General features: G+C 32.1%; 2 protein-coding genes across 5 annotated transcripts; both read right to left on the bottom strand.

The window, feature by feature from the left end:
- Window positions 1-900: 900 nt before the first annotated feature.
- LOC125054020 (splicing factor ESS-2 homolog) lies at window positions 901-6,987 on the bottom strand. 2 transcript variants are annotated; one of them, XM_047655671.1, is made up of 8 exons: window positions 6,750-6,987; window positions 6,147-6,300; window positions 5,773-5,901; window positions 4,488-4,681; window positions 3,371-3,544; window positions 2,598-2,791; window positions 1,899-2,027; window positions 901-1,190 (listed from the first exon to the last, which is right to left on the bottom strand). In XM_047655671.1, exons 1-8 carry the CDS (start codon window positions 6,903-6,905, stop codon window positions 929-931), a joined length of 1,392 nt encoding a protein of 463 aa, XP_047511627.1. In that variant the 5' UTR covers window positions 6,906-6,987; the 3' UTR covers window positions 901-928. The 2 variants fall into 2 exon arrangements, 1 of the variants encoding a protein (XP_047511627.1); XR_007117651.1 differs by having other exon boundaries at window positions 1,053-1,190; window positions 1,899-2,010.
- A 6,465-nt stretch (window positions 6,988-13,452) lies between these two features.
- LOC125054138 (elongation of very long chain fatty acids protein AAEL008004-like) lies at window positions 13,453-25,325 on the bottom strand. Of its 3 annotated transcripts, none has more exons than XM_047655862.1 (7): window positions 25,223-25,325; window positions 18,118-18,195; window positions 17,130-17,320; window positions 16,270-16,410; window positions 15,717-15,822; window positions 14,950-15,083; window positions 13,453-13,685 (listed from the first exon to the last, which is right to left on the bottom strand). In XM_047655862.1, the coding sequence occupies exons 2-7, from the start codon at window positions 18,176-18,178 to the stop codon at window positions 13,512-13,514; spliced, it is 807 nt and encodes a 268-aa protein (XP_047511818.1). In that variant the 5' UTR covers window positions 18,179-18,195; window positions 25,223-25,325; the 3' UTR covers window positions 13,453-13,511. The 3 variants fall into 3 exon arrangements, with proteins under 3 accessions (XP_047511818.1, XP_047511820.1, XP_047511819.1); XM_047655864.1 differs by having other exon boundaries at window positions 25,234-25,290; XM_047655863.1 differs by lacking the exon at window positions 25,223-25,325 and adding an exon at window positions 25,201-25,222.
- Window positions 25,326-27,137: the final 1,812 nt, after the last annotated feature.

Genomic DNA, 27,137 nt, shown 5'->3' with positions numbered 1-27,137 from the left:
AATATTCTAATAATAATATGTATAGGGCTACCTCAAAACTCGGTCAGGGCTGCTACGATTTTCGATCAGGGCTGCCTGCCTAAATATGTTACATACCTACTAGTAACTAAAACATCTTATGACTTAGCTAAAATAGACAGATACCCTCACGAACTTTCTTTTCATATCATAACGTTTCGTAGCTTCACAATGAACGCCCTGCCCTATCTTGTAGACTTCTTATATTCGCCTACTGAGGTCAAAGAAGCCGAATATTCATACCTAATAATAGTTTATGCGCTTTCAACCGTGCTTTGAAGGCTTCGTTAGTAATGCATTTTTCTATCTGCATAATTAAATCTTCCAACAGTGATGGAATATATAATGACGGTAACAGTCAAGAACAATAGAAAAATAGATAATAAAATGGTGCTACTGTGTTATTCGTAATTCGGCTACACTTATAATCGCTAACACTGATGTTTTACTATTAATATGATATTTCTTTAGATCAATAAATTTTTGTTATCATTAAGTAGACCTATTTAAATAATCTACTTATCTTTATTTTATAAAATTTCACTTTAAAAGTCTAACAGTATCTGGAGAAAAAATATTCTCTAGATGGGACTCGGTTTGATTAAAATGTAAAAAAGTGATATGTTTGACTTAAAAAATTTCAAAGGTAATCATTTAATAAACGGCAACTTATTAAATATAGCTATTCGGCGAAATAGTTCGCGGAATATTCCGTATTCCGCGGTAACTTTAAGGAATATTGTTTAGGAATATCAATTTTTATTAAATACCATTTAACACGTTGCTAGTTTAGTTTATATATCGAAAGTGTATCCGTAAATCAGTACAACTACACACCTCAAGTATTTAACTCTTTATTAAAAATTTAAATAAAACACGTTATTTAAAAGATAAATATATTAATACACAGTTAAATGAAGAAATCTTGAGCCTTTAACCGGCTCCGTTTGGAGACATTTATTTGCAATAGATTATCTGTGATGTTATCAGAGTTGCCTGTATCTTGAACCGGTGTTGCCACAAGGGGTCGTCTGGGCGTCGGTGTTTTTGACGGGTGCGAGATACCCATATCGTTGGGAGTGAGTTTCAATCTGGGTGAAAGTAAATGTTTAGCCGCGAGTTTTCTTGCAGCCGGTGACATACTCGCTAAACGCTCCGTGTTCGTTCTGAAACTGTATAAAACTCTCATTTGATACTTTATCGGATATGATTTCCATTGATAACGCGAAGACCATAGAGAAGGGAATTTAAGAAAACGATTAGATGATAATGATGCGCAAAAGCACCCGTTCAGAAGAGCTCATTTCATACACAATTACAATAGTAGTAATTTACACAAATCTGCCTTTAGTAAAACAGACTAATTTTATGAGCAAACATACTTTTTAGTAACAAAATTGTCACGTCAAATCATTTATTTCAATTTGACCACCTCAAATGGCACTTCTGAACATCAAATAAATTATAAAGATGATTCTAGTTGCCCCTTCCAAAAGGTAGTTTCGTGTGGAGAAGAATGGGCAAGAAACTCCACACTTACTCTTTTAAAATAGGTTTACAATATTTTGTATACATTAGTTAAATAATTATATATATATGTGAAGACAATGTACTCCTAGAATAAAACTACTTTGCTAAAAAAAAGTGAGTATACATGTTCCACACACATTTAAAAATATCGAAACCGTAGAATATTATGCATTAAAGAGTAATTAAAACAAAAACATTAAATTGTGCTCTGCACATTACCACGTTACTGCCAAACACTTTATTATGTACTACACTATTTAAAAAAATATCTAAGAATGCATACATATGCATTTTAAATTTATAACATTAATGATTGAAAAAGGTAAGATTCAGAATCAATCAACACTTACCTCTGTGGTGTTGGCGTTCGTCGGGGCGTGGTTGGTCTCCTGCGCTTAGCCACTTGTTCAGCAAGCTGCATCGCTATTCTCTCCCGAGCGCCACCTTCGAGGATCCGGTATGCTGCACCCGCCCCAACACTATAAGTATTATTAACATTTTTCGACGTATTTTCTACTCTACGTTTGTGTACTTTATTATTAAAATTATTTCTTCTCTCTTAATTAATTTGCCTTATAAAGCTCATTGACCTTATATTAATGTTTAAAATCAAAATAAATTAATGAGTATACTTAAGACGTTCTTGTTTCTTCAATGACGTTCTAAAAAAACGTCAGGTTTATTGAAATCGTTAAAATTGTGATAGTTATGTTATCTTCGATAATCTGTACATCGTCTATTGATTTATAAAATAATAAGAAAAGATGGATCGTGGTTATCTAATTTATCGCTAATTTTCTGTGATTAAAAAAAAATACTTACCATAAAAAATAGTAACTATACATACATCCTTGTAATAATTTTTATCATCATTACTATATACACTTTTCTCCAGTAACAAAGACAAAATAATTCAAATTAATTACGACCAAAATGAAGTTTAGTTACTAAAACCGGGTGAAGCTGTCACTCCAATACATTAACATTAGTCATAATATTATATTTTCTTTTTAAAAATAAATTTAATTCTTAACACTAAATAAACTCACGCAGGTAACGGGGTGTCCCCTCCGTCGAGTCTGAAAGGTGTACCCTCGATCTCTCCCCAGGTCATGAGCGGTGATTGGTCTGGTCCTACACCAGGTCTCGGGGAAGGCGTTGCTAACAATTCGTAGGCTGTCGGAGGTTTATCCCCCGATATACTCACACCGTCTACGCCTATCTTGCCTTTGTCGTTGGAGCCCTAAGACAAATTTATTATAACAGATTAGGTCCTCATAAAAAAAAGAATAAAAGGTTTAAATAAAACCGTAAAAAATTGTTTAGAAAAAAAGATGTGTTTACCGGCTATAGACACCTGCAACACTAGGTTTGCAAGTGCGTTGTCGGCCTTTAAGTAGTACGTTTTTTCTTTTGTAGGCCCTTAAGTCGTAACGGTTCGGAAATTAAATTAAAAATTCTGGCTTATTAATGGTTAATCATTAACTATTTAACGAAACAAAATAATGTTAACGACATTATGTATTTCTATTGTTAAAAAATGTTCAAAACAAAGCATTATTTTTTTAGGGTTTTTATAAACATATTATTTATTCTCACCCAAATGAATACTTTATCTAAATCTAAATGAGTATATAATTTTGAAAAGTGCATATAAAAACATTTCAATAAAATTCTTGGCATACATAATTTAAAGTTAAGTCATAGTTTATGGTCAAATAGTATTATGGGCATAGGTCTCAAATCAACGTGGGTCAAATCGTGGAAATAAGCTAGTCAGTAATAACATTCGTCTTAAGAGTAATTATAAGTAAGTACACACCTGTGTTCTTGCTATAGCACTGATTGCTTCCTGATTTTTAACATAATCAAACGGCTGAGTTTGTAGTTTAGTATTATGATACTGTAATTCTGGCTTTGCGCTAGGCTTCTGTGACTCAGCCCCATCTGGGACATACATTATGTAGTTTTTAGCCCGATACCGCCACGTATCTAGCTGTAAGAAAATATCTTGTAAAATAAAATTAAATCCTTAATTTAATAGATACACAATAACTGATTTATGTTCTTATTAACTAAATAAAGATATCACGTACGAAATAATAAGTAAATAACATATCAATAAGGTTTTTTTATAAATAGGAAGAAGGTTTGATATAAAAAGGTTTCGTTTTAAAAATATTAAAGATGGACATAATAGGTAAAAAATATCATAATTACATAAAATAATCGTTCCATTTGTGAGTTCGACTTACGTACACGTTGCATGGAGCTCAAGTTTCAAGAATAATCATTATAAGAATCATTAAATATTAATGTGATATTAATTATAATTATTGTAAAGGAGGCAATGAACATAATTACATGTTGGCTTAGCTATCTCATTATTAACCATTTCCTTCTGATTCATTCACAATATATTTTAATGAAGAAGTTCAAACAATTAATATTTATAGGGTAGATTAAGATAGCTAATATTTAAATAATACATGGAGACGAACTGTATATAGTAAATTTCCACAAAACTGCATTTAAATTTGAACATACCGGAACTGGGAATCAAACTAAGACAAACACATCTTGGTTTATCTTTCTAACAAACATCAAAATCAATATTTTTAGTAATAATTGATCATTTTCGAAATCCGTCTTATCCCTTTATATGTAGAATTTAAGATAGTACACATGTAGGATGTGTAAAGAAATATCACTTCGTCTCAAAAGAGTATTAGAAAATAATTCCTTTTAAGTTTTTAACAGATGTAAAAGGGAATTTCTTATGGTCAGAGTGTTCTAAGTAATTAGAAAAAAATAAATAGTTTAATTTAAATAGTATGTGGAATTTGCACTCGCAAACGCAATAATACATTCATTCCTCATTTCCTTTCTGTAGCACAAGCTAGCGTAGGGTAAATAGAAGTGTATATTTATGTACAAACCTCATATGGTCTTTCCATCTGGTCAGCCTGTTGTTCAATTGATGGTAGTGCTAGTGCTGAGTCAACAAGTGCTTTCGATAAAATCTCCGCTTCAAACTGTGAGGCCAATTTAGTTGCTTTTTTTTTGTTCTCTAATGCTATCACACGATCATAACTAGCATTGTCCTCACTTGTATGACTTGCAAGGAATGAATCTAAAAGGTAATAATCATTTGTTTTAACAAGGTTCTACATAAAATATAGAAGGATAAAGGTATAGAATAGCATTTTTATATATTTAATGTAAAATAGTCTAATCATCTAAATTCATAAAATTATTGTCACTTTTAATTGTCATTATCAACAGAGTCTTCCTCTTAATACTGCAAGTAGCCCCTATTAGTTAATTACTCTGGACTTACTTGCCTAATTAGTCTTAAATTAAGTTAGATTGTAATGTAAAATTAACTCTCAGTCAAGAGACAATTCATTAATCAAATCAACTATACACTTTTAGTTGTCCCTAAACCTAAACCATCTTGCATTATAACAAATATATATATTTGTACATAGAATAGATTGAATATACAGAATCAATTAAGATAATTATCTTATATAAACTTGAATCACTGCAAATAAAGAAATGACAAAAGCTCTCCTTCAATAACCGTTAATTATAACAATACAGTAGAACCTCTATAAGTCGAACATCAAGGGAGACGCCAAAAAATTCGAGTTATAGAGTTTTCAACTTATGGAGGATTTCGACTTAGGCGGATTTTGATTCGACATAAAGAGTTTGAGGTTTATTCTTATAAATTTCAAAGGGAATCAAAATTGAACACCTGACACAAAGCAAGCAAACACGTGTTTCCATGAGTCATAAATTTATTATTGTATACTCCTAAAATGTTTTCTAAGAAACAATAGTGTACTCACATTGTCGGCAAGTTCTTAAAGTCGGTAACTTATTTTTGTTCGAACAATAGAGATAATAAATTCCAAATGATCAAGTTGTAAAGGTTGTAAAATAAAACGTTCCTATGTTCGAGATACAGAGGTCAAATTTAATTTTTCGAGTTATAGAGTGAAAATATGTACCAAAATAGCTTGGAGGGACTCGGTGATTATTTCGATTAACAGAGGGTCAAGATTTCAAGTAATGGAGGTTTTGGTGTTTTAAGGGAAGGGAACAAAACATTTTTTCGAGATTTGGAGGTTTTTATCGAGGTTCGACTTAACGAGGTTCTACTGTATATTGTTTATAAATGCAACTGTACAAATTAAAAAAGCTGATAAATATTACCTAGGGTATGATTATCTGTTATATCTGTTAATTTGTTGTCAGAGCTTGTATCAGGGGGTCTCAAGTCCCTTTCTGATGGTGATCGAGGCCGGTCCACTCCTGGTGTGTCAAATGTCGCTGGTGAATTATCTAAAACAAATTAAAGAATAAATTAATTCTATGCATAATTCTTTTTTCTATAATCAGAAGTAATTATGTTTTTTACCTATTTCTATCATCTATTCCATATATCATATTTAATGCGTTGAAGTCTAGTCTATAAAGGACCTTTGTTAAACCTAGTTTTATAGCATAGAGTAGTATTTTATACTATATTTAGTTTTTTTTTACACTTTTTCAGTAATACACAAGGTTCCAAAGATAAATGTACTTACAAGGTTCTGTGGGTGGTCTACTACCACTATATTTTCTTGCAATTTCACGAAGTCTTGCAAAGTCTTTATTTTCAGTGGCCTCTAAGTAATCATTTTGTGCCTTCAACTTTTCTAAGTCAGGAAAGAAGTCTCTTTGAATTATTTTTGATATACCCTGAAATCAGATAAAATAGATGTAAATAATTATAAATTACTGGCATTATAAAAAATGGATGCTAAAAAATATTCATATTTGTAGTCATTAACACTATCTATTAGAATAACAAATAAAGTTACCTAAGTATCCAAGTAGTGAAGTGCAATAGGATGATCACCTAAGTGTTTTAAGGTTTAAGGAAAAAGGTCAGAAAACTAGCATGTATGCACTATATAGTTACACTTTTATGTTTGGCATCAAGTAAAATAAAGTTTGATATCATTTCATCCCCTCTATAAAGTATAGGCTGTAAATATGAACTGCTTCCAAACATTACATGTATGTTTTGTTCAAAAGTTATCCCTATGCAAATAATTTATAAGGTACAAGTTCTTTAGAATGACACATGCTTTTTTTGTCTCACATTATATTTTCATAATTAACTATTTCCTAAATTAATTACATACCTCAACATATTCTTCTTCATCTAAAACTTGAGCTTTTCTTGCATTTTTCTTTATTGGTACTTTAGGGACTTTGAAAACAGAACTCTCGCTTTTGAGGATTTGCATATTTTGTAAAGCAGCTTCTCCAGGACGAGACGGTGACTGATTTACACTCATTTTCGAAACTAATAACAAAAATAGTAAATTACAGTTAAATTGTTAAAAGCATTTTTATCGAATATTAATTAATAAATCATGTGCAATGTTTTGATTTTTTCTTAATTATTAACAATTGACAGCTGACACTTGGATGCGTTTTTTTTTTTTTTATGACTCGGGCACGATTTGTGCATTAGCCAGCGTCATGTATAGGATTTTTTTTTTAATAATTCGTGCTTGTCTTTAGAAATTCGACCGTGTCCTCCATGTACGGTTTAAGCACTCGCCCGGTACCGCACAACCCTCCCAAAGACCGAGAACAAATTTAAATTAAATCTTGCCCTCGAACCGGGAATCGAACCCGGCACCCCTCACCTAGCTGCCACTTAATAAGACCGCTAGGCTATGAGGCCCCCATTGGATGCGTTTAGATTCCCAATATGTACGCACAGATAACAAATTTACCAGTCTTAAGTACTATAAGGGCTAATGCACAAACCGTGCCAGAGCCATAAAGAGAAAAAAAAAAAGTACTAGATTTATATGTTTATCCCTAATTGATAACGATTGACAAAGGAAGGAAGTGATAGGCTGTTGGTTCAGATTTACCCATGAGATTTGCCTTTCGGTCAGGAAAAGTTTTACGACAATACTATACAACATGTCAATTCGATTGTGCGAAGTGCATAGCCTTATGTACAGATCTTATCACGTCAGTCTCTGCAAACGAGTACAATCATTAGATTGAAAAGTATTATTCATGTATAAGTCTAGAACTCCTAACTACGTAAAACGTGGCTTCGGCCTTTAAAACTAACAAAATTCTCCAATTATTACCAAGAACAAGACCTGGCTGTTTGGACTAAAGTTCTTTGCCTTTCCCATTAGGGATAAATTAATATCATCATCATATAAGTCTAATAGTATTCGGAATACAAAGGGGTACCTTTAACTACACCTAATTATTATTACTTACAATTACGTCGACTATTAATAATAATAATAATAATAATAAAGCCATTTATTCCAAAACTTGCTTATGTTTTACAATGTTGTTAGTACTTAATTGCTTAAATTTAAAATGGTTACTTATAATTACCGTTAGTATTATTATTTATGTACAAGGTTTGGATCCCTGTTGGGTAAAGGCCTCCTCCATCCTTTTCCATGACTCCCTGTCTCTGCCTATTTGTATCCAGTCGTTTCCTGCGACGTGTGTTATATCATCAGCCCACCGTCTTAATTGTCGACCAACATTTCTCTTCCCCATGGGTCCTTTCCATCGTGTGGTTTCAATGGTCCATCTTCTGTCTCGGTATCGTGAGATGTGTCCAGCCCATCTCCATTTGAGTAAGAGTGCGTGCCTGAGAGCATCAGTTAATTTGGTTTTTTGACGAATTTCTTCGCTCCTAATTTTGTGTATTCTCCTAATTTTCAGCATACTCCTTTCCATTGCTGTTTGGTTACTTTTAATTTTTTGTTTTATTTTATTTGTAAAGGTCCAAGTTTGGCAGCCATACAGCAAGCAAGGTAACAGGCATGTATCAAATATTGTCCTTTTCATGTGTGAGCTGTAATTGCCTTTTAAGATTTCTTTTAATGCCCAGAATTTCTTCCAAGTTGTGTTGATTCTCCTTGTCACTTCTTCTTCGTTATTTGAAGTTTTGAAGGAAATTTGTTTGCCCAAGTATATGTATTGCCTGACGTATTCTATATTATTACCTTTTATCACTATCTGGCGCTCCCGATTGTTCGTTAGTATCTTCGTTTTATTTACATTCATTTCAAGGCCGATTTTGGAACTTTCGCAGTCCAGTGATCTCATCATTTCGTCTAAGTCTTTTGCAGTCTCAGCAATAACAGCAATATCATCTGCGAACCTCAGATTGTTTAAGTATTGTCCGTTTATGTACACTCCGCTGTTCTTCCAGTCTAGTTTTTGGAAGATAGTTTCAAGGACTGCTATAAACAGCTTCGGGGAAAGAGGATCACCTTGTCTAACTCCGCGTTCTATGTTTATTTCGTCACCTCTAGTTTCTAATTTAACTCTGCTCGTGCTTTTTGTATAGATATATTTCAAAACATTGATGTATTTCTGGTTGATATTTGAATATTGTAAAGCGTTCCAGATTGCACAGTGACTAATGCTATCAAAAGCTTTGCTATAGTCAATGAACGCCACATACAGAGGTCTATTGTATTCTCTGTATTTTTCTATGACTTGTTCTAATGTCTGTATGTGGTCCATTGTGCTGAAGCTTGATCTGAATCCTGCCTGTTCTTTTGGTTGCTGCTTATCAATATCGTCAGATATTCTCTTTAAGATTATGGATGAAAATAGTTTATAAATACTTGCCAGCAGACTTATGGGCCTGTAATTCCCTATATCTAAGGGATTTCCTTTCTTGAAGAGAAGGATTATATCCGATGTACACCACTGTTTTGGTACCTTTTCTTCATCTAGTATCTTATTGAACAATCGCGTAAAATGATATGTTAAAATGGGTGCTCCTATTTTAAGTGCCTCATTGCATATTCCGTCTGGTCCGGGACTCTTTAAAAGTTCCATTGTGTCTTTTGAGAAGATATTGTGTTGGTGGGGATACATATTGGTTTTGTATTTTAAGCTCTCTGTTATGCCTTTTTCCAGGATATTGTAGTATGTTTGGATATCAATGCTGTCTGTTTTTATATTTTCTGTATGTTTTTGTAGATTTCCGATGTAGCACTTTATTTCTGTTTCTGTCTTGGGGATATTAGCTGGTGTTGTATAGGTTTTTCTGCTCTTTACTGGACTACTCAAAAGTAATGTTGCTCTCACTAATCTATGATCGGAAGAGAATTCAACTTTGTTAAGTACCTCAATATTAGTTATAAGTTTGTTGTGGGTTATCATAATAAAATCTATTTCATTTTTAGTTTTGTGGTCGGGTGATAACCATGTCCATCTAGAGCTTGCTTTCTTTTTGAAAAATGAGTTCATTATGGATAGTTTGTATTGATGAGCATAAATTAAGAGCCGTTCCCCTCTATCATTCCGCACTCCGTAACCAAATTTACCCATTACTGGATAGTAGTTTGTTTTTGGACATCCTATTTTCGCGTTGAAATCTCCCATGACAATGACCTTCCCTTCTGTCTTTGTGTGAGCAAATTCAATGTCTTTGTAAAAATTTTCAATTTCTTCTTCTGTTGATCTCTCTGTCGGTGCATATGCTTGGATTATTGAAAAAGAGAAGCAATCAAACTTCATTTGTAGAAGTGCTACTCTTTCAGAGATTCCTATAAAGTTGATGATGTTATTTTTATACATTTTCTTGATAAAGAATCCCACTCCATATAGTCCTTTAGTTTCGCCAATATAGCAAAATATAAGGTCGCTGTGCTCTTCTATCTTACATCCCATTTTTCGGACTTCTGCAAGGCCTATAATGTCCCAGTTAATATTTTTTAGAGCATTAGTCAATTCAAGGAATCGTTCTATTGATCCTAGCGATTTTACATTATAATTGCAGATTTTGAGTGTTTGTTTCATACCATGATCTATTTCTCTATTTGGTGGAGGGTTGTAGTCTGATTCCCCACGATGACAAGTCGGATTGGGGAATGTTTTGTTTCTTTTATCTATTAGTTCTCGTCTGTTTAATGTTTTGTTCCGGTGGCTGATGGCAATATCCTATAGATTCTGAACGGTTGGCACATTGGCAGAAGGTAAGGAATTACTTCTATTCCTCATTATGTCGAATGCATTAAACCAAGCTGTTTTTGTTGACAGTTGTTGTTTGTGAGGGTGCTCTATTGCGTTAGGCGAGGTTGATGTTTCCCTTTTGCGTTTTTCGTTACCTGGTTTGCCCTGTTTAATAATTAGCTTGTCGTAGTTTATGTATGCGTAATTGCCCTTCTTCCTTTCCTCTTCCACTTTTGGTTGTAGTTTCTTTCTCATGTCCAATATTTCTTTCGGGTAGTCTTCAGATAAATACAAGTTTTTCAATTTCTTTTTATTTACCACTATCTCGTTTTTCTTCCAGGCGTTCACGAATGTTAGGAGGATAGGCCTTTCTTTTCCGTTTTTTGTGTTATTTTTGCCAATTCTATAGATCGTGTTCACATCCCTATCTTCAAAAGTAATGTTTAAATCATGTTCAAATTTCTTTTTGATTATTTCGATTAGGTCGATAGTCGATGTTTCGGTTTCTTTTACTCCATATAAAATTAGGTTGTTGTATCTTCTATATTTTTCAAGATTGTTTATTTTTTCCTTTAATTTCTCATTTTCTGATTTTAATTCCTGCATTTCAAGTCTAAAAGGAACTAGTTTTTCATTAATCCGTTCCATAATGTCATCGGTTTGTTTTGACATTTCTATTTTCATTTGTTCAAAAAAAGATTGAAGGTTATCCATTTTTGCCGCTGTCGCTTACGTGAAATGAAACGTATTATTGTGAACGCAGCTTAATAGGACTATTATGTTGGTAGTACTGACCCGCCTTAGTTTTGTTGAAATTGTGTCTATAGTCTATACTCGGTTTGTTTGGCAGGTAACCTCAAAAGTTTTTTCCACTTTTTAACCACTGAATAATTATCTTGATAACACAGTTTGCACTTGGATGTTTTAGTTGCAGTATAGTTTATCACAATATGTATGAAATTTAAATGTTTTTACACCGGAGTTCACAGTATATTCACAGTTTATTCGTAGAAATACGGAGCTTCGTTACACTATGTATTTACGTCTAGACAGCCGGACGAATTTTGTGTATAATAAAGCGCAATTAACTATGTGTTTTGCCAATTTTATTTTTTTCCTACAGTCCTCTGTGAAAAGCCAGAGGATAACGCGATGATTGGGTTTTAGTGCCACACAGTCACACTTGTTTTTGATAAGGGTGTAATGTTAATGTGAAGATTGTCTATCAAATTTGTTTTTTACTTTTTATTTCTTTCCTTCTGTAAAAATATTTTGCGGAGCTATAGTAATTGCAATGTTGGTACCAAACAGAGAAGAAAAAAAAAAAATATCAAAATCATAAGAAATAATAATATGGCCGCCCTGAGATTTGATCGTACGGTAACTTGGTTTCAAACTTTTCGTGCAGCGTTCTGTTCAGTGCGCAACTGTGCACATGTCGTAACTCGCGAATACTCTGTACGTATTCTCCGTTTCGTTAGATCGATCCGGTATGAGTCATTGTCTTCTTTGTTCGAATAATGAATCACTTGTTGACGGCACTTTCACTTTAAAACGATAACGAATTTTTGTTCTTTTAGACAGTCAATTTATCACTTTATTACCGATCCGATATTTGAACTATTAAAAGTTTTCTTCAGGATTGCACTATTTAATCGTTTTAATGCTATTTACAAGTTTTAAACATTTGCTACACTTTTGAAATGTTTGTATGTTTTACTAGATTTATATCGGAAATTAGTCTAATAAATCCTTCACAATCACTTGCACTGATACTATAAGCACTACTTTATAGTTTTTTGTACTCCGAATTCGCGAATATTCGTTTGTTGTATTTTTAATGATTTATTATAGCGGAGTACGACGTGACTGTGACGCACGCGGCGGTCAGACCTCTACCTACGTCGACTATTACCAAAGATCAATTCATAAGATTCATATTATATACATTGAGCAAGAACTATATCTGTGTAGTAAAATTATGGGTAGGTAGTTTGCGGATGGAGCTCTACACATTAACAGTTTTTAACGCCCATTTGGTCTGTTGTGCGTATTGGACCTTGGTATTGAACCTGTGACTACTGCACGTAAGCCTTTTGGATGATGGCTTCATCCTTTTGGTTGCAAACGACCTATGACTTTGCAAACTAAGCTTCTGGATCACTAAGGATCTATAGACACTCTTTCACCTATATTTCTATGACATTTTTAAGCTATTGCATAGATTTTATCGTGGGCTTTGAGCGCGGTGACTGAATCAAGAAATTCCGTAACGAAAATAAAAACCTAACACACGATGACGTAATATAGGTGCGGCCAATAATACGCGTTAGGGCGGGACAGAACGCACACTGCGTCTCACATCGGTCTGTCGTGATCGCCGATCGGTGACGTAGCGCAGGTGCGTTAAAGTGGGACAGAACGCATACTGCGCATTCACATATTTCGGACGAGATCGGTGACGTAGCGTAAGCACGGCCGGTGCAGCCGGTACGCGTTAGAGTGAGACAGACTATATAGGCGTGTTAGTCTGAGTCTGTAAGAGTGAATTAATATCAAAGAAAAAAATACTGCATAAATACAAAATAAGTACATAATTATAATTGAATAAGCTGATAAAAAATGAAACGCAATAGCTTTACCGCGCCAGTCCCCGACAGCCACACGTTTTTTTTTTTTTTATAGACAAGTAGTTGATCAACCTTCTATTTCTTCTGTAGGTTTTTAATTTTTGCGTTTATAACGTCCTGTTCTCCTTGCGTCCTTTAACGTACGAGGAAGTACTGAGCAAGTAAACAGGCAATCCATTGTGCACTTCTGGGGTTGGAACGCAAAACTAGGTTATATAAATTAAAGACGAAACAATTAAAAAAACGATTAATAAATAATCCAGTTTATTAAAGCTATGAGTACAATATTTTAAATAACACTTATAACTACTTATTGTCCTTTTTCTTTTTCAATATGTACTCCTTGATATAGAAATCCGAAAAGAGGAACAATATGAACACGTTGTGGGGCAAAAAGACGAACGCAACCCATTTGGGATAGCCGCACGAAGGCTCGAAAATAATGTGGCCGAAATGCAGGATCAGTAGAAGGAACTGCAACTGAAATGGTTGATAATGTTAATAACGGACTTCAATTAATTGTAAAATATACTTTTTCACCTAATAATGGGTATTTCGCGTGCCAAATGAATGAAAATATGAATTTAATGTATTAAGAACTTTTAAGAACGATAATTCCAACAATTCTTGTTTTTAAACGCCTGACAATTTTATGAGTACAATCCACTATTATTAATATAGATATTTTATAAAGTTAAAGATTTTCGGAAAATCCTAAGGGCCGACAAAGAGGTATAAGGTCTACGGTCTACGTTGACTGGGGCTAAGATCGGGCAGTGAAGGAAGCCTAACAATATATGCAAACTGGCTGGAAGGCACCAGCTAGTAGGTTGACCCACGTACCGGTGGATCAACAACTAAATACTATACTAGTATAAAGCTGATAATTTATGATTGATAATTAATGTTCACACACATTGTCAGTTTAAGGGTCTGTTTCACAATTTACGGATAAGTTCTACATAAGTTCCAAATTAGCTATTTATTACTTATTGGTAGGATAAACACTATTGTTGCGTTTCACGACAGTCAGATAGCGCTATTCGTCACATAAAGTCCATCATAAGCTATTAGTCCGATGAATGTCAAATAGCACAATTTATCTTGCAAATAATTTATGTGTTGCATAGCTATTTGGTACTTTCTCCATACATTGTGAAACAGAACCTAAGGCTAATATAATGTTTGTAATGACATAATGTTTATTTAATTTAAATATATTATTCATAGTATCACCAGTCATACATAAATGTAGTAAGTATCAGGGAGTCTAAAACGCGTCTATGGGCCGTCTTCTTATGGTTACTGTGCTTGTAATGCAATTCACGTAATATTGTAATTAGATTATGGCGACCAACTAATGAGATTCAAATGTGCGGTAAGATTAATCGAACGAGGTAGAATTATATGGTTTTTTCACTACCATCGGGTTCTGATGACCATAGCCAAATACAGTATCAACTAGTGAAATTAGGTAATTAATATGTCACATATATCTAAGTACACCTAGTAAGTAGTAAAAGGCGTGTTTAAACGCCACCGATTCATTACTACCTACTTACTTTATACGAGAAATTTCCCCTTGCCCCTAACATGGGGCATAAAGCATATGATTAAGTATTCGAGAGTTTAAATTATACTTTAGTCATAATACTCGACGACAATCAAAACAGCTGTATTTAAGGTTTTAATAGACATTATATAAACGTTTTCTCTTGTTTTGTCATATATACAAAATACTTACGATTTGCAATTGAGTAATATACTTCTTCCACCATCCCTGCACCCACTGGGGCTTGGTGATCGAGATGAGGTAGTACGTGTACATCACGGCGTGGACTGCCGAGTTAATGAATCCTAGCATTATCCCGTGACCACCTGAAAATACCAACACACATTGTTTTCTTTAAATTTCGCGAGTATTGTAAATACACATTCAATAATCATAACTATGATTTATTTGTCGGTTGAAACCCGTGTCCCATGTCACGCCGTGATCCTATTTGCTATAAAGAATAATAAAATATTTATTTTTGATCTTATACTTCCATATGTAATTTAAGTTTATAATCTACGTTAGTAAATTGAAAGTATAAAAGCTTTTTACATATCATATAAAAAGTAGTAACGGTTTGTTGATTAAACGCAAATTGGGTAATTAGCCTATAATATATTTTGCAGATTGTCGTGTATATTTTGCAGATTGATTTTTAGTTAAGTTTTGGAACCTCAGTCATTGCAGGCAATGAAACAATGTCTATGATTTTTCACCAAGGATACTTTTGTTTACAGCAACAAGCTGAATTTTTTTATCAAGTTCTACAATTTTTCTGTAGAACTCAATCATATATCTCTCATCGTTAAGGCAGCGTTCGTATGAAACGTTTTCGTTCGACCGTTTTTTCTCCGACTTTACAAATCCGGCAACATCAACTGCACAAACTTTACATTTACCCCGATTTTAGTATCTATTTGATGGAAGCTTAAAATCTTAAATTAGTAACAACGCACCTGGTACATATTTCGTGCCAATATATCCAAGGAAGCACATTCCAAGATGGTGGTAGACATGTAAGAATGACACTTGAGAGAATTTCTTACGTAGAATGAAAAATACCTGTAAAAGTATACATTATTACTACAGTTTATAATTTAAACTTCAAGGCCAATGGATGACGCTGAAAATTATCTCATCCAGGAAACGGTTCTTTTTCGTAGATACTTAAGATACTTGCCTACTTTGTTCTCTGGCATTTAAATTTTAATACTCGTAGGTACTTTTCTTTGCATATGTCCTAATTGATCGTTACAAGTGGACAACAGTTAAAAGATAAGGAAGTTATTCCCGTATCCATTACTGTATTAGTAAGTAAAATGCTCAATATAGAGAGAGAGAGATTGAGCCGATCGGAGGAGGATGAAGTCTTTATGAGGTCCTTGAAAAGTTAGTTTTGTATGTGTGTGTGTGTTGTATTTCTATTCAAGAATTAAATAAGGCTTATTTGTTATTATGTTATCAATCAAACTGTCAACGTTAAAGTATCAGGATATTCAATATACTTACAGTGTCAAGTAAATCAACAATTTTGATAAAGTAATATAGCCACACTCGGCTGATGATGAGTCTCTCAACTTCGTTGTCATGGTAATTGATCTTTTGGCACCAGAGGCTGTAGTATCCCGGTAAGTATAACCATGTTATACACTAAAATCAAATTAAACTTCTACTAATCTTCTTATAACAAGTAGGGTTATGATTTCGACGAATAAGTTCATTTACGAAGATGTAATCTTTTATTTAAATTTGTGAAAAGGCTTTCGTTATAATCCAGTGGGCCAGTGCTGCTATAGCCTTATAAAAGCCTTTGGTAGACGTTGTATCTGTTTTTTTATCGTTATTATTTACATATAGACTAATAGTCTGGGCCGGAGACACATCGTCTATTTTTGGGTCTAAGACATGCCCTCACGATTTTCCCTCCATTGTACAAGCTTTTGTTAATTGTTCACATAGAAAGCGCACTGCCGGGATATGCTCACCTAATTGTGTTCATAAAAAGAAAAGGATCAAAGAAACAAATGCAATATAATTATAGGGTTGTAGCGCACTGGAGTCTGGATTTTTATAATATTTATGTCCCGTTATTATTATTATTTATTTATTGGGTCAGATAAAATAATCCATCATTATTTATCATTTTATTTATTAAAAAGCCAAACATAAAACTCATGAAAAAGTCTATGCATACACTCGTCCGACAAGTCTACGCACAAAATGCCTCATGATGGGCGAAGACAGGTCATCTGCCACAGTCTTCAAGATGCTGTTCCGACAGCCTCGTACCCGGTTCAACAGAGATCTTGTTTTAATTCTATACTATATATATATAACATAAGTTGGTCGTTGCAGCGAATTTATCTTACCTGAAAAGCCATATGTGCACACAAACCGATCTGTACAATATTATACGCTACAATAAGCCATTTCAAGTTGTATGGCTCTCGATTAGCCATATACGCTGGTCCCCATACTTTGACGAACCTATGGTACAGGAACATTATCGTCATGATTGGTATTGGGTTTCTGACCAACCAGAATTGATTTGTACGTGGATCTGAAAGGAAAAGTTTTCCAATGGTAATTGAGAAAGCCGCTACATTACTAAATTTAGGCCACCTATTCTATTTTTTTATTTTTGCCGTTAGTTGTAGATACAATGTGGTCGCGCTGTGGTTACAGTTGCGAGAAGATAAGAAATCGTACTGTGTAAGTTGTGTTAACCGCAGATAAAAAAAATTGATATAATAGGACAATTATTGTTGTACATCAACATGTCTGGGCCTCGTATTTGTTAATCTTCGCTTTAATAGTATGCAAACGCATTCGTGCACAACAAAACCCGATGATGAGAATTTCTAACGTAAGCAATGGGTATTTCCTATAACTATTAATATAACGATATAAATTACTTGTTAAAGAACACTTTATCTAGTAACCTAAAATGGATAGAGCAGTTATAAGATTTTCGCTAAGAGTTCGGTCTTATTGGTCCTGCGTTTGTACTCTCGCTGCACAAAAATAAATTCTAGGTGAGCACATATAGAGTCTGGCTAACGAAAGAAGATAATTGAATTATTTGAAAACTTTCGGATGGCAACACAGAATGTCATTGAATTTCTTAGGTTAGTATGATTTATTTTTTTGCGTATTATTGATAAATTTTTGTACATTTATAGAACATGTCCAGTCGAAGTCGCAAGCAAGCAACTAGTATTTGAGTATACTCATCTCTAACAAACATGCCGACTAAAAGAACATAAATTCAGTTCATTCACCTTTTGTCCTTTGACATGTATCCGTTTTATTTACAATATTAATAGAGTTTAATATTATTGAAGCTATATAGTATACCTGCCAGTTCATCGTTCACGTAAGTGTAGTACTGTGTGACATTATTGATGAGCGTGCCCATCGTGCTGTCCTCTCCTACTGTAAAAATACAAAAAGTCTCAATTAAACATCTAAGAATTCCTTGGTTTTATGATATATATTTTATTACGATTAAAGTTAAGGAATAAACTCGGGGAAACATTCATAACTCGGGGAGAAATTTACTAATATCAAAACTAAAAGAACTTCATTAATTAGAATATTACAATTTAAGTTTTATATAGAAATCAATATTTCTATGGTTAAATTAATTAATATATTATAATAAATTTTATATTATAAGTTTAATGTTGTCCTAAAATATTTTAATACCTCAAGACATTATACATAGCAATTCGTTATTAAAAATATTTAACGAAAATCTAGAAATAGACGTTGTTTTGTAATCAATCATTATATGACATAATAAACAATTACACAAATTCATGTTCATCACACATAAGTAGGTATCATAAATAAAATTAAGCTGTATGACGCATAAAAAGTAAGTCAAAATCTATGTCATAATTATGTTTTTGTCGTATTAATTAATGATGAACATTAACAATAAAAAAATAACTTAATCATCATTTAGTTAAGTAACTAGGTAAAGGACGAAATTTCCTAACGAAGCAATTGAACCGGAAATTGCGAATATTGTTATTTGTGCGAATGTTTAGCCGCCATTTCGATACAAATGTATACTGTTTACATCATCATGTTACTCACTATCCGCTTGCCCTTGGTATTCGAAATCTTTACCCTTCAACTAAAAAAATATAGCTACTATGAGTACCTGGTGTATATTTACTCTGTGTGCCCCTTTAAAGTCCAAATATTACAAGAAGAAGTACAAAGGTTCAGCTATTTCGCTTTAAATCTCATTAAATGTAAGAGCCAATTAATTCGATGAGGTATATCAACATAATAAACCTTATCGAAATTAATACAACGTAACCTTTTTTCTCTTCACCGAAAAGTAACTTGTTTTTGAAGAGTATGCGCGTAGTCTGGTAATAATTCGCATAAAGGGATTTAGTGCAGTGTTGGCCCAGTGGTTAGGCGTACGACTTTGAACCTTGAAACTGTGAGTTGATAGTTTTTATGGAGAGTAAAATTTAAAAATATAAACAAAACTAAAAAATTGTATTACTTCTAGTATTATACAGGCTTAGTAAAAAAATGATTAAGGCGAAAGTTCGCGGGGGCAGCTAGCGCGACAATAAAAAAGTACGTAAATTGATCATCATGAAATATTTAAATATAATAATAAAATAAAGCCTCATTTATTTCTTAAAACATTCATGCATCTTTACAAAATATACGCACACTTAAAATTTTATACAGAAATAATTTTAAATAAATTGATTATATTTTTTTTTTCAAAGAAGAGTATAGTCCTCAGCCAATTATCTCTAATTTATTAAAACAAATGATTTAAATATTACGGAACGTAAAAGAATATAATACAGCGTTGTCCAATTTTTTATTTTTTTAAGTTTTATAATAGAACAGGTTTAATCCAAAAAACGTGTTATTTCTTTGTCACTATTCTGATCGAAAGAGGATTGAAGTCATTATTATCACAAATAGATCTGTGTCTTGTCGTAAAAAATCTTTTATACACAGGTAGTACAAATAGTGTCTTAACATTAGGTAGGTGAAGAGAACACATATCTTATACTTGGTGACCTTTACGTATTTGTAACTTATGTACATAGGTTGTTTTGTAAGTCGTGTCGCAGTGATGTTAATGCGTGTATATTCTTGTCATTAGCACCATATTACAATTCAACTCTCATTTTATGTAAACAAATAGTGTTTGGTTTCGTTGACAGTGACCAGCCTAACTACCATGAAACTGAAGGTCATGTTTGAACTGTTGACTCTGAATTTTACCCCGAGAGAAAAATAAATTAAAAGTCTTAGACGTAACATTTATTACTAACAAAAACACACACGCATTTAAAACACACATAATAACAATAATCAAAGAAAAAAATGTAATGAGAGATATTAAAAAATGTTTTTCCCATTTCTCTTTCGGTTCGTTTCACGTGTGTTACGCGTGTGTGCTGTGGCTGTAATTGGCCCTGACTCTGCCTTATGCTGAGAAGCAGACTGTTCCACAGCGCTGGTAATTCTGCCAGAGACCACAGCAGCTAGTTTGCGCATCAGTCGCAATAAAATACAGAAAAGGAATGAAATAATATGTACTTAGTAGAAAAAAAAATTAGTAGAAGTTAGCAGTGTAAGTAATGAAGTATTGTCTAAAGGTTTATAGCAAATTAAATGAAATTAAAAGTTAAAAATAAGAATAATTGTTAAAACGTAGACTTGAAACAGCATTTGCGTTTGATCCCAGTTCACAAACGAACCTAAAGGTAAGATTCAGGAACGTCACTAAACGCGCACTTAGATTTCAAAATAATATAAGTCAGAATCAATTACACTTAGAGCTTAATCTCGTCTCTGAATATCTAATTTCACTCACTCTAATTTACGTGAAGTATTCATCTCAGCGCAGAAAATTAGAACTTTAATGACAATTCATAACAGATACAAAACTACAATACTTAGTAGTAAAATAAAAAATATTTTACTACTTTATTTTGGATAAACGTGCTTACCATCACTCTCTTTTTAAGCGGTAACACTACAGTGTATTTATTTACACTGTATTTTAATTAAATAAACACTTAAATAATAATTAAGTTTAGTTTACCGACCAGTTTTAGCTTTAATTAAATAATACCGCAGTTTATGCTTATTTCAGTTGCGACATTAATTGTCATTGCATTCTTTTCTGTAACTATTATTATCACCATAGTATTAAATTTGAAATTGAAAAAAACGACACAGTTACGACATGCAAAGTGGCTCAAATAATTAATTTAGGATCCTCTTAACTTAAAAAAACAAATTAATGTGACATACAAATGAAATTCTTGCCTAAGAAATGACGCAGCTTTGGCATAACTAAAAGTGCTATTCAGAGCAGTGTTGGCCTAGTGGCTTAGCGTGCGATTCCTGAGGTCGTAGATTCGATCCCCGGCTGTGCACCAATGGACTTTCTATGTGCGCATGAAACATTCGCTCAAACGGTGAAGGAAAGCATCGTGAGGAAACCGACATGTCTTAGACCCAAAAAGTCGACGGCGTGTGTCTAGCACAGGAGGCTGATGAACTACATTAAAAGTACTATTACGTTTATGGCCGGCCGGCCAGTTTACCTAACTGTATGTGTACTTTTCAAAAGGAAACGTAAGGGTTAAAGGGTTTTCATATAATTTGGTAATGAACTTGACTTACGTTCGTCATTTAATTTATATGTTTAGTCAAGCCACATTTCATATATCTAATTGAAATATGGGGTACAGCATGCAAAAACTAAATTTCTAACATAACATAACAAATTTATAAAAGCACTATTTAGATTCAATTTTTTAACACATACTTATAAAATCTACCAACAAATCAAAATAAATACTTAATTTAAAAAAAAATTAGGTACTCTCTCCATAGAAGCATTTTAAAAAATCAAACTCTACTACACACAATACTCGTCGAGCTAGCGTTTTCTTATCTTGCCGAACCCGCGTACAAATTGTTTGAAGAAGTCTATTAACTATGAGGGTGTGCAATTATTTAATCAATTACCGTCTAAAATTCATTCCTAATATTAGCGCGTTTAACCAATTCAAAAGGGCATTAAAGATAAATATCAGAATGAGCCTAGTAGACTAAATTGGGACGGCTGATGGCGACGTGTATGTCGTTCGTATATACATATTAAGTTTCTCATGTAAATAAAATATATTTTTTTGTAATGAGAAATAAAGTTCTTTAAATATAACTTGACTTACTCATGTCAAAAAACACAACACACACGTTTAAACCAGAGGTTTTTTTTAAAATACGCCACAGTAACAAAATCTTGGACTTATGTATGCTGTATCATTTGCTTAAGTCAAAAATTTAAAATATGTGTTCACGTTTGTTTGCTCACAAACATTTGAAATTGTGATATCATTGGCATTAAACACTGTTTACTGTTTAAATTAGCAAGTATATATTAAATAATTACATTTGAGGCAACACTTAATTTAAAATGGTATTTTAGGAATACATTAATGGATTTGTGGGAACCGGACATAACTATTGTAAATTTTTCATTTTATCAACTCAATTCTTAATTATCACAATACATAATTAGAATGCGTGAATCTTTAGATTTTAATTTTGATTAAGATTGTTATTTAGAAACATTACCAAGACACATGTTAAACATAAATTCCAAAACTGAATAATAATAAATATTTGAATGTAGAAGTTTTAGAAATAAAGCTCGACACGAAGATGACACAGCACAAAACTGAAATGTAATATTTTCGAAAAAATAAAATCGTATCGTATTCCCATACGCTTTGTGTAGTTTACTACGCAAATTCTATTTAAACGATACACCCATACAAAAAATGATTTATGAATCTTCTACAGTGCCTAATATTACACCTACTGCCTTGCGATTCTGTAACTCACTTTTCGAACTCACACAGCGGTTTTCGTTTCCGTTTTCTGAAACTAAGGAAACTTTAATGGATACTGTTAATAAAGATAACATAACCGCAACTTGTCATTGTACGTTAATTGTATGAAAAAACTGAACACGTAATTAGTTTAGTAAAACGTTTTTCTTTTCAATGCAAAGAGGTATATTTAAGGTAACACTTTATATGCATTAGTATATTTAGGAACTCGTGAACTGGAGTGAGAATAGTATAAGTAGGTATGTATTAAAGAAACATTCATTTCCCAATTTTCTAAACAAACTAAATAACTAACATTAACCGTACAAGTACATTCTCTACTATCATAAAATCAAGTAAATCCGACGCGTAGGTATACTATAAATTCGAAAGTATGGATCGTTTTATTACGCTTTGATTATTTTCCATAATAAATTACTTATTGGGTCAATATTCCACACAAACTACTTAAATAACATAAAGTTCATTACTCCATATAATATGTCTATATCATAAGAGATGGGAACTTTAAAATGTTAATTTATTTGTGCATTTACACAATTTAATCATAAGTAGAATTTTTTTCTTAAGTTTTGCGCCAGTTGGTACACTGCCTCACATACGACATTTGATCTTAGATATCGTATGCAATTTTATTTTCACGGTGAAAACCGTGCCATAACGGATATTCTATCATTTCTATCTGCGCTGCAGCCTTCAATTATCGTTCTGGTTTCATTTTCAATAATAATACTGTAGCATGCCAGCCACATACTTTCAAACAAACAGCTTGTATCCTCCACAATATTTAACTTTCAAATCATGTTTTTACAAATAAGAGTATTAAGGCGATGAATACTGGCAAATCAGCTCCTGAGAAAGGACATAAAGCCGTTTCAAATTTATGTCTCGAAATTATTTATTTTGGTTTTGTGCTGTAATTATGAAAATTATTCTAAAATAATAAAGGTTACCTTTCAATCACAACTCTTGCCAATACTGTATTATTGGCATGAGCATTTGCTTTCCTCTTGGATGTTTTACAATATTATTAGTTTAATATTATTATTAATAATATTATTAATTATATTAGTTTAACAATATTACAAATTCTTCACTTTTAGGTGAGTTATTGGCCACAAATACATTGTATGTTTGATTTCGCAAGTTCTTGCAAACTTTGTTTAACACCTGGGCTTAAGAATTTTTTTACGATCAACTTTATGGTTGGCCTTTGTCTACAGATAGACTATAACTACATTATGGTTAAATGGTACGAAATCGTATTTTACATTCTCAAACCCTTTGAATCACATTACAAGTACCTATATCAATACTCGCTTTAACGAAAATATTAAAAACAAATTCAATTTAATCTTCTTCTTAATGTTATGTTTAATAATAAAATATAGAATGTTTATTATTGTGTTATGTACTGTTTAACAACCTATAGATATATATGCTTCTTGTTATGTTTATGATTCGAACAATTTTGAAGAACCCAAACGGGTTTATTTAGTTATGCGCCCGCATAGGTAGTAGGCATTTGCCAGAAATCAGGGCTTACATACAAAATGCCATCGTCTCTCTAGACAAATGACAAAGTGAACTCAGACCCAATGGAAAAGGTTTTGGTAGAAATCAAACAATACGGCAACAACAACTTCGTTTATCTTTGGCAGTTTAAACAAAAAATTCATTAAAAATTTTGTATTAATATCACAACAGTAATAGGTACATTACTGTTGTGATATTAATTAACGTTCTTTTAATCTGGATCAATTTCCATATCAAGTATTTACGGGTGGCGCACAATGTAACAAAATTTTTAATTAATTTTTTGTTTAAACGACCAAAGATAAACGAAGTTACGTGACCAAGCGAGATGTAGATATTTTTCTGTGTTTGTTCCATTAATCGTCTTTCTTGGTTAATACGTTATTCTAGATCTTGGTAAATTACGAATTATTTTGTATTCCTGAGTATTGAACCGCACTAATAAGATTAAAAAAAATTAAACATTAAAGAAAATATTTACTATATTAATACTACTTTAATACATTAACAAATATGTCCCGTATATTGTAAGATGAATGAAAATATTAATTTATACAAAAATAGAGACTTCTGGCAAATGTCTGATAAATTGTTTATGTTAAATATTATTTACAAAAAAGATAATTTCTAACGAAAGAAACTATAGTGCTTAAATAATAAATTATATTTCAAGAAATATTAAAAAAAAGCGACATAACGTTTGATTGACAACAATATCACATCACGTGTTTTCATACGACAAATACCACTACCAAAGAAAAACTGCCTTGGTATTGTTTACTATCTTGACATATAAAACTCAAGCTCATATACTTCCATGAGTATTATTTAATACGTATTCATATCACACGAAATTCTCACATGATAAATGCACGAAAACATTATTCCAAAAAATCTTATAAAAAATATACCTTTACCCTCATAGCCAGGATCATTTACTTTTTATATTAGTAATAGTTTTGTACATAGACATACATACATAGATAAATAAGCTACATTACCAGCTATGCACCTTCAAACTTAACACTGAGCACTGCTTTCACGTTTGCACAGACAGACGACTTGATTCCGAATACAAACAAGAGGCAACACCTGTAAAAGTCATTAAACTCGATAATTATATAAGTAGTTCGTCCTTGTGTTAAAGTCCATATACAGGATGATATAAGGATCTAATTACTTACAAGAGTTCTGAAACGATTCAAGGACCCATTTCTTAAACATGTTTAATTTGGTTTATTTATTTATGTTCTAAAAAATTTACATGCGTAAGAAAATATGACGTTACAAATTTTACTAGAACATCAATTACATTAGAACATAGAAATACAATTTACATACAAGCAAGAAACAAAAATATTGGCAAAAACGCATATTTCAATTAAATCTTAATAAACATTTAAAGCCAAACACACAAAAGCGATTCAGCGATTTTAGCAAAATAAACTTTATTTAGAAAGTGATTTTGTAATATAAGATAAGAAAACTCTGGCAGCATATCCGATGCTTTGAATATTCTTTTGTATAATCGTTAGTATCGTTTTTTGTTATTTGTTACATATCCCAAATGTTCTTCTAATATCTAATAATTCTAAAAAATATTTGTGATTAATAAACCTTTGGTTTTCAATCATACATTTTAGGATACATATTATAGAGCCTGATAAAAACTAAAGATAAGTGTAGGCGTTTTTAGTAAAATGTAGATCCAAAAATTATAAATTTTGACATGGCTGTACTAAATTTGAAAAAGATCTTTCAACTTCTAAAATTCATAAAACTTCTAGAGACGAAGTAATAATAAAATATATATATATATATCATATTATTTTTTTAGTTTATAATGTTTATAATAATATGCCATGTAAGATTTTCTAGTTACAAAACTTTAGTATGTGGGCTAAACCAATAAAGCGTAAGCAAGAAACATTCTTCACATGAGAAATCCTTTGTCTTTGGTAAGTATTATGTTGTAACAAATACGATGTATTGCTTTCGGAAATTAAAATCGAATGAGGGACGAATTTTAAATTACAATTAATAAATAAATATGTATGTCTATTTTGGAATGTCTAATGATCTAAATATATTCTTTATTGTCATTATGTAAAAGTACCGAACTTTGTGTAGAGTCGCTTATAAAAAGTTACATTGACAGAAAATAATTATGTTTTGTCACAGTATAAATATTTATAATTTATAATAATTATTGTTTATAAAAATGGTAAGTATCGTATTTCTTTACTTTTCTTTATTAAACGTACTTATATATAAATTACAAAGATGTATGTGTATTTTTACCAAAAAGTTATTAATTTATTTTTCATTGATTCATATGCTAATTAATATTAATAAGTGTTTTTATATTACTAAGGGTTTCTTACGTACACAAACGATTATAATTACAACCTTTGTAAGCATACGAGATGTTCACATAATTACATTATTCAATAAAAATTTGCATTCACAAGCGACACACGAACATTCTCACAATATTAGCGTAACAAAATCTAATAAATGATAACAAATATAAATAATGTTTACTGATTTTTTGTTATACGAGTATCTTGAAGGATGAACTATGAGGAACATCGGGTGTCTTTTACTAAGTGTTGTACTTGCTTCTAATACCTCGAAAAAACCATCACAGGGTTCATCAAAAATCCTTCCTTATATAACAAATATAATTATATTCTGTGTCAGTCCGCTATTTAAAAAAGTCTTAGTATAAATTAATGCTCGTTTTATTTACATTGTCCTACGATAGCAGTGAATTATAATTACACGGACATAAATATTTAATGCGTCCACAATACATCGTTAACAATTGTAGAACAAAATAACATCTATTGTGACCTATTTTGTGACCCATTTGCATTGAAATATTCATATATTATATGTTTGTTTACCAAGTGC

The sequence above is a fragment of the Pieris napi genome, chromosome 11 (assembly GCF_905475465.1).
Source record: "Pieris napi chromosome 11, ilPieNapi1.2, whole genome shotgun sequence".
NCBI classification, from domain to species: domain Eukaryota; kingdom Metazoa; phylum Arthropoda; class Insecta; order Lepidoptera; family Pieridae; genus Pieris; species Pieris napi.
The sequence above is the reverse complement of the archived record's forward strand: the minus strand, read 5'-3'. Positions and strand labels throughout refer to the sequence as shown.